This window comes from Pinus tabuliformis, chromosome 5_2 (assembly GCF_031772625.1).
Source record: "Pinus tabuliformis cultivar Carrire ecotype Pingquan chromosome 5_2, CPIR1, whole genome shotgun sequence".
In the NCBI taxonomy this organism is placed as follows: domain Eukaryota; kingdom Viridiplantae; phylum Streptophyta; class Pinopsida; order Pinales; family Pinaceae; genus Pinus; species Pinus tabuliformis.
This window is the reverse complement of record NC_142306.1, coordinates 631,445,488-631,458,854: the sequence shown is the minus strand read 5'-3', so window position 1 is coordinate 631,458,854 and position 13,367 is coordinate 631,445,488. Positions and strand designations below refer to the sequence as shown.

Here is a 13,367-nt window from a genome sequence, read left to right as displayed (position 1 = left end):
TGAGATACGCTCTTGGAAATACGAAACTGCATGATTATTCGAATGCTAACTGGGCAAGTAGTGTGGAGGATCACTAGAGAACTTCTTAGTGTTGGTCCTCTTTGGATTCTGCTTCAATATCGTGGATGAGTAGGAAGCAGAAGTCAGTTGCTATAAGCACCACTGAGACCGAATACATAGCTATGAGTATGATCTCGTGTGAAGATGCATGGTTGCAGAAGCTCTTAAGTGAGTTGTTTGTACACCTGATGAATACCACTGTGATTCTCTATGACAACCAGAGGTGGGATTCAATTATTGAGGAATCCTATATTCGATGATTGCTCCAGCAGATAGACATTAGATATTGCCTTATCTGTGATATGGTATGTCGATGAGTGAGGAGGCTCCATCGCATTGACATTGAAGTACAGGTCGCAGACATTTTGTCAAAGCCCTGGGGAAAGGTCAAATCTGTGACTTTCCTGAACGACTTGGAGTCGTTGAGAGACCTTCTTATAAGGGTCCTTGATGTTGCATGCATTGAGCTCTGGGAGCTCTAGGGGGCTTGGGGTACTTACTGGAGCAACATACGACCACAGGGTGACTCACCTTCCCCTGGTGGTGTGCGATGAATAGGATGATTAGTTCTTCTGTGGGTTGGGATGATTAGTTCTCTCGTGGAAATTGTGGAACAAGATGATTAGTTCTCCTATGGGACAGGATGATTTGTTCTCCATGGCGACTATGGAATAGGATGATTAGTTCTCCTGTGGGCCAGGATGATTTGTTCTTCATCGCAACTATGGAACGAGATGATTAGTTCTCTTGTAGGCCAGGATGATTAGTTCTCCATGGCATCCACTGGACAGGATGATTAGTTCTCCTGTCGAGGCATCCTACCCATGCAGTCTGGGACTCATGGGAAGTACCTTTCATCTGATCAATGAGCAGAGAAATGAGGATAGGGACCATAGTAGTTCTATCGATGGACACATAATTGTATCTACCATACTTCCTATGCTAGGATGACCTCCTTTGATCTGGGATCAATGAAACTAATATCGGATCAGTATGAGTCGTTTGAAACACTCTCTTGTGACATTGATCTAGGATCAATGAAACTAATATTGGATCAGTATGAGTGGTTTGAGACAATCTCTTATGACATTGATCTGGGATCAGTATGAGTGGTTTGAGACACTCTCTCATGATAATGATCTGGGATCAATAAAACTGACTTTGGGTCAGTATGAGTGATGTGACACACTCTCTTTAGATGAAACTGATTTCGGGTCAGTAGAGAATGGTATGAGACATTATCGACCTATTCTTCTTCTTCTTCATGGTTTAGCAGAGCAGAGTAGAGCTCATCAAATCAGAGCAGACTAGAGAAGTGCAGGGCACTGACGGAAGAGATAGTACATTCGGATGTATGGATCAGTGGATGGAGTTCTCCCTAGTTGAGTTGGAGTGTTAAAATTGGAAACTAGGGCCAAACTCCATGTGGGTCATCTTATTTATGGCAGCTAATATTTTTCTTGGATCCCTCTCATCGAGCGTTGTAGGAATGATCTAAAGATCATCTGATTTTGATAAGTATTCATGGAGTTATGAATTTATTTGTATTATAAGCTAATTCGTCAAAGTCGGCCAGCAACCAAATGAACCCCACATGTGCTCAACATTTTAGTATAAATCGAGGTGGCCTTCAAGTCATTCCAACACACACTTGGGATCTCTTCCTCTCTCTACTTGTCTTTGGCTTTTAGTAGGAGGAGAGATCCTAAGGGATAACACTGCCGTCATCTAGAGGGTAGAAGCTAGGAACTGTCAGAAAATTCAGAAAAGCCAGAACTACCAGAAAAGTTGGAACTGCTGGAAAAGCCAGAACTGTCGGAAAGGCCAAAATTATCGGAAATGTCGGGACTAAAGTAAAATTCGGAACTGCTTGAAAAGTTGAAACTACCAGAACTGCCAGAAAATTCAGAACTGCTGGAAAAGCTGGAACTGCAGGAAAAGCTGGAAATGCCAGAAAAGCCAGAAAATCGAAAATTGCCGAAAAAGTCGGAACTGCTGAAAAAGCCATAACTGCTAGAAAAGCTGGAAAGGCTGGAACTGTCGGAACTGCTGGGAACTATCTGAACTGCCGGGAACAGTCAAAACTGAAGGAATTGTCGGGAATAGCCAGAACTGTTAGAACTGCCCAGAACTATTGGAACAATCAAAGCATGTGTCTTCGAATGAGAGCAACATGCAAGGGACAACTAACTAACATTGGAATAGTTGTATAGTACTTAGCAGAAAATATGCCAAGCATGCAATGTTTCAGCTAGCATGCAAGGGACAACTAACATGAAACAACAAGCATTCTAAGTACAACAAGCATGCTAGGGACAACAAGCAAGCAAGGTGAAACCAACACATAGGTCAGGATGACAACAAGGTGCAATAATGGCACATAATGCAGTACAGTGATGGGTACAATCATGATTAATGAAGCATGATGAGATGCAACATAGTGATGATGGGTGCAATGATCCAGGTGGATATTGGTGGCCACTTGCCAAGTCCACCTGAACCCCCACCATTGTCTTTCTCAGCATTTTCAGTTTCCTTAATTGTAGCACAACTTACTATTTTTAGCAGTTTTTCGGGTCCTGAACTTCCGGAGCCGTTTTGAGGCCCTAAATGACGTTTTTTTGGGGAATCCAGGGGCAACATGGGTCCATGGAATGGACCGATGTTGCTCGTTCCAACAATGATAGTTCTCGGATAGATCTTTCTAATGAGCTATTGTACGCGTCAAACGGAGATCATATGCCAAAGTTACGACCCCGGGAAGTTGATGTACCAATTTACCCCAAACGGGGCCCACAGTTTGGCATTTCATCTCCTAGGGTTAGGTTTTGGAATGTTAAGGGTTTTTTTCCATTGTTTCTCAACAATAAATAGTCCTTCGAGCCTCATTGTAACACAGTTCAGAGGCATGTAGCCATCACATCTCTTCTCAGAGATAAGCTACCATCGCCCTAGCTGGTTTATTTCCATGTCTGGTTGTAAGCATATTTCAGTATTTTCCATTTATGAAATGAAGTATTATTTCCATTGCATCTTTGTGTATATGGTTATCTCTGTAATTTTTTGCGTTCCTGTTTAAATCCGGATCAGTGGTATCAGAGCGGTCTGCTTTTTCTCTATTTTTCTTTGCATGTCCCCAACAAGGTCGGGATATAAGGAGTTAGGGCTTGAACTGGTTGAACCTTTGCAAGACCAGCCTCGCAAATCCCGACGGCCTCCCATGGCGGACGAGAAGAAAGATGAGGGGGCAGGAGATCCCATCAAAATCTTGCTCGAAGAAGCCCTCGAGCGACAACGGAACGCGATGATGGACAGCTTTGCCTAGATCCTTCAGCAGCTACCCAGAAGCGACGCATCGGCTTCCAGCAGCTACTCTGGAAACACCACACCCTTTAAGGTACAAGTTAATTTTGAAATCCCCATATTCGAGGGTCAGATAGACGCAGATGCTGTAGATAAATGGTTAAATCTGCTAGAGGGTTATTTTTCTGTTCATGAATTTTCAAGTCGGGAAAAGATTGTTTTTGCTCTTCTCAAAGCAGCCCCCCACGTCAAGGACTGGTGGGAAACCTACTGCGAGCAGAAGGATGAAAGTACTGGCTCACTATTTTCAGCCGCACCCACCTGGGATTCGTTCCGGGATGCCATCAAGGAGCAGTACTACCCTGTCGGAAGCTATGAGGATGAATACATAAAGTGGACCACGCTGCGGCAGGGAAGGGACCAAGACGTGTCGGAGTTCACCAATCTTTTCCATACCCTTCGCACAAAGTTGGGTGTCAAGGATTCGGAGCAACATTTGATACTCAAATACCGTGGCTGCCTGCACAAGTACATCTAGGAAGAAATACAATTCCTAAACATCCCCTCGCTCGGCGCAGCATACCGATATGTCGTCAAGGTCGAGCAGAAGTTTAAACAAAAGAAGCGAGACTTTGGATCTGCGAATCCAAAGCAGGGGAAAGGTGCCCCTAAACCACAGAACAAAGGACAAAGCCTAGGCGGGACAGCCCAAGACAACCAGCCGAAGCTGCAAGCAAAGAACAACGCCGCGAAGCCGAGAAAGGACACTGGAAAATGGTGCGAGTTCCATAAGAGCTCCACTCACAACACAAGTGAGTGTCGGGCCAAGCAGTCACTGGTGGCTGAGCTAAAGGTTTCAGAATCAGATGCATGTTCCGACTCTGAGTCAGAACCCGATAAGGGGTATGAAAAAGGGAAGCAGATCATTGATGCGGATCCCAGCGCCACTGTTGCTACCGCAAAGATCCAGAAAAATGAACCCGAAGATCCAGAGGAGGATGAGCGTCTCTTCCACTCCCAGATGTGGGTAAAGGGCTCCCCGATACAGTTCATTGTTGATAGCGGGAGTCAAAAGAACCTCATTTCGGCAGAGGTCGTGAAGCGGTTGGGCTTACCGACCACAGCACATCCACAACCATACACCATTGGGTGGCTTCACCAAGGATGAGATCTTCGCGTGAGCCAGCAGTGTCGCCTTCCATACAACATCAAGCCCTTCACGGATGAGGTATTGTGTGACATTGCTCCCCTTGAAGTTTGTGATGTATTACTAGGACAACCATACTTGTGGAAGCGACATGCTGTGTATGAATCAAGGCCCCGTGCTGTTATTATTACATTGGGAAATAAGTTGTTCAGGATACCAGAGGTAGCACCACCTGCCGCCATCTCTTTGATTACTACAAAACAATGCAGTAAGATCATTTCGAAAACCAGGAAATTTGTTTTCCTGATGATACGCCCTCAAGGAAAGAAGAAGACAGTGGTCGCGGCCTCCAAACGGGGTCCCTCTGCACGACAACTACAGATGGACAAGATTGTGGAGGAGTACGGGGACATCTTCACCTCCCCGGCAGGGGTTCCTCTACACTGTCAAGTCAAGCACTCCATCGATCTGACCCCAGGTGCGCCGCTACCCAATGGACCAATTTATCGGCGCTCCGTTCTGGAGAACAATGAAATCAAGAGGCAGATTCAGGAGCTCCTGCAGAAAGGTCACATCCGTCCGAGTTCATCGCCCTGTGGGAGCCCGATCGTGTTGGTACAGAAGAAGGATGGGACGTGGAGACTCTGTATTGACTATCGGGCACTGAACAAGATCACTGTCTGTAATAGGTACCCGATCCCGCGGATTGATGACCTCCTGGACCAACTAAAGGGGGCGAAATATTTCAGTAAGATCGATCTGAAGTCAGGATATCACCAGGTACCAATCGAACCCTCCGATGTGTGGAAGACTGCCTTCAAATCCAAGGAGGGCCTCTTCGAATGGTTGGTCATGCCTTTCGGATTGACGAATGCTCCTGCAACCTTTATGAGGCTAATGGATGACATTTTGCGGCCATTCACCAACTCCTTTCTAGTAGTATACTTGGATGACATTCTGATCTTCAGCCAGAGTTGGGAAGAGCACCTCCACCACATCCGACAGGTTCTCCAAACACTGCGGCAACACAAGCTATGTGCCAATTTGGAGAAATGCACTTTTGGCATGACCCAGGTTCAGTATCTGGGATACATCATTGATGAACAGGGGGTGCATGTCGATCCAGCCAAGATCCAAGTCATTCGGGATTGGCCCTCTCCAACCACTCTAACAGAGCTCCGCAGCTTTCTAGGTCTTGCCAACTTCTACCGCAGGTTTGTGTTGTGGTTTTCTCATATTTCTTGGCCCTTGAGTCAAGTCACCAAGGGAGGGGCGAAAGCAAAATTCTTTTGGTCTGAATCTCAACAGAAGGCATTCAGGGAGTTGAAGGATCGCCTTTGCACGGCACCAGTGCTCGCGTTACCAGATTTACAACAACCATTTGAGGTCGAGACAGATGCCTCTGACTATGCTATTGGGGCAGTCCTTACTCAACATGGACATCCAGTGGCATATCACAGTGAAACACTTTCAGACACAGTCTGGAAGTACCCCACTTATGATAAAGAGATGTATTCCATTGTACAGGCCTGCCGACAATGGAAGCATTACATTTTGGGGAAGGAAACGGTCATCCACACAGACCACCGACCCCTGCAGTTCATACAGACCCAAGGGAAATTGCAGAATGATCGCCATCAGAAGTGGTCTACATACCTGCAACAGTTTCACTTGAATATCAAGTATAAAAAGGGCAGCACCAATAATGTTGCAGATTGCCTCAGTCGACCACCGATCATGGCGCTAACCACCGTGCTCAACTCTTGTGGGCACGAGACTTCTGATTGGCCACTTCTCTACAAAAGCGGCCCAAAATTCGGCCACACATACCAGACACTCTTGGAGGGTCGGCATGTTGCAGATTTTCACCTCCAGGATGCCCTGTTATGCCACCTCGGTCACCTTTGTGTTCCTTCAAGCGAGCGTGCCAAGATGATTTGGGAAGCACACTACAGTCAGGCTGCTGGGCATTTCGGGGTCGAGAAAACAGTGGCAGTACTGCAAAATTATTTCTATTGGCCGAATCTTCGACAGGATGTTGGGAAGTACATCCGAGCATGTACTACCTGTGCCATCGCCAAACCGACCATTAAGAATCACAGCCTCTATATCCCGTTGCCTACCCCTAGTCGACCTTGGGAATCCATCTCCATGGATTACATGTTAGTCCTTCCTTCCACTAAGCATGGAAATGACTGTGTTTTTGTGGTCGTCGACAGGTTCTCGAAGATGGCCATTATGGTGGCCTGCAAGAAGAATATCACAGCAGAAGCCACTGCTAAACTCTTCTTTGAACGAGTGTGGGTGCACTTTGGGATCCCACAGTCTATCATCTCAGATCGGGACAGTCGGTTTCTCAACACATTTTTGTCCAGTCTCTGGTCAATGCTAGACACCAAACTCACGAAGTCCACAGCCTTCCATCCTCAAACTGATGGCCAGACAGAGGTTGTCAATAGGATGATTGTGCACATTCTGCGCATGTATAACTCAAAGCATCCACGCACATGGGACGAGAGCCTCCCCTATGTTCATCACAGCTACAACGGAGCTCTTCACAGCTCCACTGGCCATAGCCCTTTTCAGGTGGGTTTGGGATTCCAGCCACTATGCCCCATTGATGTGGCCATGCCACTTGCAGCTACTCACATGAATTTAGCTCATGTCCAGTCCGAAACAGATAAGGCCACCAGCTTCATTGAGCGCATCCAACATATTCGCCAGCAGGTCCATGACATTCTTGAGAAATCAAATTCCAAGTACAAGCAGCGACATGATCAACATCGGGTGCCACACAAGTTTCAGGTGGGCGACAAAGTCTGGTTGCATTTGCAAAAGGAACACCTTACTGGAGCCTATCGAAAATTGAGACCACTCCGATATGGTCCTTACACCATTACTAAGGCTATGGGAGACAATGCATTTGAGCTCAGCATTCCCCCATTCCTTGGCCTGCACCCAGTGTTCAATGTGGACCGCCTTCGGCCATACTTTCCACCATTGATAGACACATCCGACATTGCAGAACAGCTCAAACCCACAGAATTAAATCCAGATTGCATGGAACAAGCTGCAACTGATCGGATCATGGACACACAGATCAAGAACACTCGCCAACAGAATATCCAACTGTATCGAGTTGTCAAAGCAGGCCAACTCCTTCAGCAGGGCAAGTGGCTCACCAGGGAACAAGTTCAGCGGAAGTTTCCTCATCTCATGGAGGAGCTCAACGCAATGGGGACCATTGCTTCCTAAGGGGGGAGGAATGATCCAGGTGGATATTGGTGGCCACCTGCCAAGTCCACCTGAACCCCCACCATTGTCTTTCTCCGCATTTTCAGTTTCCTTAGTTGTAGCACAACTTACTATTTTTAGCAGTTTTTCGGGTCCTGAACTTCCGGAGCCGTTTTGAGGCCCTAAACAAAGTTTTTTTGGGGAATCCGGGGGCAACATGGGCCCATGGAATGGACCGATGTTGCCCGTTCCAACAATGATAGTGCTCGGATAGATCTTTCTAATGAGCTATTGTACGCGTCAAACAGAGATCATATGCCAAAGTTACGACCCCGGGAAGTTGATGTACCAATTTACCCCAAACGGGGCCCACAGTTTGGCGTTTCATCTCCTAGGGTTAGGTTTTGGAATGTTAAGGGTTTTTTCCATTGTTTCTCAACAATAAATAGGCCTTCGAGCCTCATTGTAACAAAGTTCAGAGGCATGTAGCCATCACATCTCTTCTCAGAGATAAGCTACCATCGCCCTAGCTGGTTTATTTCCATTTCTGCTTGTAAGCATATTTCAGTATTTTCCATTTATGAGATGAAGTATTATTTCCGCTGCATCTTTGTGTATATGGTTATCTCTGTAATTTGTTGCGTTCCTGTTTAAATCCAGATCATGCAACATGGTGCAGTGTAGTAAGGTGCAGCGTGATGACGAAATGTAGCACAATGATAGGTGAAGGATTCACCTTGGAGAATTAGTTGAAGCAACACGTCTTCAACTGATCTCATGTATCATCTTCTTAGAGATGATCTATGCTCTTATCTAGATAAGTCAAAGTGTTGAGTTCTGTTGTAAATGTATTATCTCTCTCTCTACTGAACTATTGAAGAACATATAAGAAGAATTGATCAAGGGTTTCCCCACATTAAGATTTTTCCCTCGCTAGTGCCACATCTTGTGTCTTCTTGTCTTGGTTTGTCTTCTGTGATTTATGTTTATGTTCTATCTACAGTTTACTTTAATGCTGATGTGATTGCTAATCTGGAAAAGGTATGGAGCTAACTGTGAAAATTGAAATAAATTGCTATAAGCATAGAATATTTTATACCTGAAATTAACATTCTTCCATCAACATTTACCATTCTTTTGATTAATAGATGATTTTACTTTTGTTCCTGAATTAGAAAAATATAGGGAATCTATCTATTCTCGTTAATGTACTATTTCTATTTACAGGAAAGGCCTATCCTCTACATGTTCTGGCTATTGTAATATTTCTATTTACAGAGTATACCTATCCTTTCTCAAGATTTATTTGTCAATCTTGTTTACTTACTAAATCTTCTCATATTCCTAATACAGTTCCATCTTGGAAATGTAGTAAGGATTTTTCCTTAGATTCTCTAATATTCCTTTTAGAGGAATTCTTTCAATTTAATACAAAGAATTCTAATGACATATTCTAGAAGTAGGAAAACATTACGTATACTTTTAAGCACTTTGATTTCCTCCTTGTCTTGAGATTACCTACTCTCGTGAATCACCTACTATTGTAAATCTTCCCCTCCATGTTACTCTTTACTTTAGGAGTTCTCTCTGTCTTAGAGACTTTAAATTTTTCCGTCTATTTGATCTTAACAAGACATAATTATTCCTTGTCATTCAAGGAATAGTCATTCAAGGCTGTTTGACCTTTGACCTTTCAACACAGTTCTCTCTTCTCGTGATCTCCAATCTTGACCATTTATTGTAAAAATACTCAAGGATTTAGTTTTGGAACAGATAATTGTTTCCATAACTAATTACCTAGTAAAAAAATAGTATTTACCCATAAGTGTAAAATATTATCCTTCAATAACTGAATTCCAAAATAATTTATAATTCAAAAAAATAATAATAGTATGTTTGGTTGGAGTAAAATTAAAATAAATATTTACATTAATAAAATATATTACACTTCTTTAATATAAATATATCTAGAAAGTTCGTCAACTTTATATATAAATCTTTATATACTCATAACAATTAAAAATTTAATCAACAAAATCCATAAATCTAACCTACACAATCTTTTTTACAAATTAATTATAAATACTAAATTTGTAACGCAATTAAGTAGAGAATTATTTAAAAATGCCCTAAAAACTTTTAAAAATTAATAAAGTTGACCCGTTTTAATTAATTTGAAAGAAAAAAAATCATTAAAACATATAGCACACCTAAAATATTATTATTTAATTCAAAATGATAGTTTAGAACAAATGAAATAAAAAATTAATAAAAATCATATCCTCAAAATTTTATTCAAAGTTAATATGATAAGGGTTAATATTATCCTATAAGGAAGTAAAAACTTTGAAATACATAAATTCATATAAAAAAAACCTAATATGTTTTTTTTTAAATATTTGAAATGGAATATTTACATAAATAACCGTTTAAATATTTTTTCATGAAATATTAATTTGATGTAATTTACACTGATAAATATTTAAGTAAATTAATATTCCATTATTATTAACATTACAATATTAATTTTTATTCAATTTTTTTTAATGCTTAAAAATATATATTTATTTTTTTAAAATTATAAATTGAAGGTGAAAAAGATTATATATATGTCCATCATCTCTAACAGAGTTCACGTGAATAAAATTTTATCTTTAACAATTTTACAATTTGAAACCGAATAACTCTACCTAAAATAAACATGTATGATTTAAATTTTATTTGCAGATAAGAGAAAAAAAAATATAAACCCTCTCAAAGTGTTGTAGCTAGAATATGTAGAGTATTTTAAATTAAATATTACAATGGCCTTAACGCTTCCGCTCTTAAGAACTTCTTAAATGAAACAAGTTTATTTCAACCGCTACAATCTTCAAACATTCATCATCAAAATGTGAGGGCAGTTCCGACTCCGGTGAGTGCCACCACTACCTGAACACGAAATTTCACCTGACATAATCAAGAAAAATGATTAAACTATTTTTTTTCCAGAGAAAAAAACCAGCATGGTTTTATATTAAGAGAATATAAAAGGACATATAACAATACATAAGGTAAATGGGCGAGCTATAACGAGCCTCCCAACAGTTTGCACCATTGACAGGTAGTCATAGCGCCTCCCAACAGTTTGCACCATTGACAGTTTGCACCATTGACAGGTAGCCATATCGTCCAAAGATTGGATCCAGAAAAAAGTCCCTAACAGAGCCATCTAAATAACCATATGTCCAAAGTAACCACAGATTACCACAGATTACAGAAGTTGAGAAAAAGTGACAGCCTCCTAAAAAACCAAAACCTCAACTGCCAAAGAGCGATGAAAAAACACAAAGACTAATGCCATCCTAAGCAGAAACACCAACATAGTGCCATCCTAAGCAGAAACACCAACATAGAGTCAAGAAGCCGAAAGGTCGGCATTCTGGATTACATCACAGAAATTTCAGATTGAAGAATCAAGATAAAATGATTGCTGCCTTCTTTTATATTCAATCAGGCTACCAAGCGGGTTGCCAGGAGTTTCGTCGTGGACACCGATAAAAAATGATTCGGCGTCTGGACTGAATGAAATTCCCGTTATCTCCCCAAAGAAATCAATTTCCTGCCTTTTGTTAGACATGTGCTTCGTATCAAATATATGAACAAAATCAGCTTGCTCGGCCATGGCCATAAACTGTCCATCTGAGGAGAACCTGATAGATCTTATGGCAGCCATGTTGCCCTTGAGAACTTCAAGCGAGGTTGAAGTGTTTCTAACATCCCAGAGCCTGCATGTTGTGTCTTGGTTCCCAGTAGCAAATACTGTACCATCTGGATGCCAAGCAGACGCAAAGGAGTAATCGAAATGACCTTGAAGAGTTGCAACTACCTTTCCTGTTTGGCTTTCTGAAAGAAATCCCTCAACGCTGTCCCCAACGACAACAAACAACTTGTTATCAGGACTTACAGAGGCACGATTAACAGCCCAGGGAAAGGAAAAGTGCTGAATGCGTGCAATTCCATTACTTAGATCGAATACCCGCACAAAACAATCATTACTTGCAGTGGTTAAACGAGTTGCACCACCAGGACTCTGGTAGATCTCTACCGAGTTCGTACTGGAAATGTGGCCAACTTCATTTTCAGAGATCTTCGAACAATAAATGACATCTTTTATACCCAAATACTTACAGATAAGCTCTCCCCCATACCCGCCAACCACAAGTAAATTATCTTTGGCAGCCATGCATGTAATCTGGACTTGTCTGAAACCAACCAAGGGAGTCCCTGGATGGCTTTCGGATGCGACGACTGGGCCCCTCATATTAAGAAATTCAGTTCCTCTACGACTTAGTGCAGACCAGTGGATAACAGAATAATCAGATGAAAGATACACATCGTGCTTTGATGTTGCCCACACCAATTCCCTTAGCTGTAAGTGTGCATATGTAGGTTTCACTGTTTTCGTATTTCTCTGAAATTCGTAAAAACTCCCCCCTTTCTGGATATTTACACAAATCTTATCTAGTTGATCCACGCCAAGTTGAGGTTGAGGAACATCCCTCGTATTTTCATACGCTTTCATCCTATATTGTCTGTAATTCCGCCTTGTCATGTATGTCATCTGCCATTGAATTCCCTGCATATCTTCTCCTCTTCTGACATCCGCAGCAGACATGTCAGCCTCTACGAAATCTTCTTCGACATCAGTCTCAGCTTCCGTATCTTCATCAGAAGCAGCCATTACAATATCATCTTCAGCGCCTGAATCTTCATCAGATACAATTATTTCGGGCTCATACTCATCTGGTTGGGCCATATCTCAATAACCTTTTCAAAACACGGCTGAGTATGGTATCCTTCTATGATCTATGATAAGGTGGCTTTATACGCAACTAAATAATAACAGACTATAAAAAACACTCCACTATAACCAGTTAGCCCCAAGGCTTACCTCAACTCGTCATATAAGTGTCTTGCTTTTCTTGAAGCAGAGTCAATTTTTTCTGGAAACCCGTAGAGTTAGGTCTAGATATAGCTATCACTAGTGACAGACATAACGAGTTATCATGTTTTGGGTAAATTTCATTTGGTGTAAACAACCCATGGTTTAATTGGTTATCATCTTTGGGATAAATTTGATTTGGTCAAGTTATCCGTGAATTTTGGAAACAACCCATGGTTTTACCAATGCTATTCAAATTAAATTAGTGGATATTAGAATCCAACAATTATGTAGGGGAATGTGAGATTTAGCCTATTCAACCCATGGTTTAAATGGTTATCATGTTTTGGGTAAAATTTGATTTGGTCAAGTTATTCGTGAATTTTGGAAACAACCCATGGTAAACATAGCGGCCGGCCACCCAGTGACCGTGGGTGAACCACACCCAAAAAAACACTCAACTATAACGAGTAATCATTGATTTGTCACCAAAAAAACACTCAACTATAACGAGTAATCATGTTTTGGGTAAATTTGATTTGGTCAAGTTAAACACTCGACTATAACGAATTATCATGTTTTGGGTAAATTTGATTTGGTCAAGTTATCCGTGAATTTTGGAAACAACACATGGGTTAAGTGGTTATCATGTTTTGGGTAAATTTGATTTGGTCAAATCATTCGGGAATTTTTTAAACA

At 41.7% G+C, this 13,367-nt stretch overlaps 1 protein-coding gene across 1 annotated transcript; it reads right to left on the bottom strand.

Moving 5' to 3' along the window:
• Nucleotides 1-11,186: 11,186 nt before the first annotated feature.
• LOC149160626 (putative WD repeat-containing protein C2A9.03) lies at nt 11,187-12,542 on the bottom strand. The gene has a single exon (XM_089434662.1). The coding sequence runs from the start codon at nt 12,540-12,542 to the stop codon at nt 11,187-11,189; it is 1,356 nt and encodes a 451-aa protein (XP_089290788.1).
• Between the last annotated feature and the right edge of the window lie 825 nt (nt 12,543-13,367).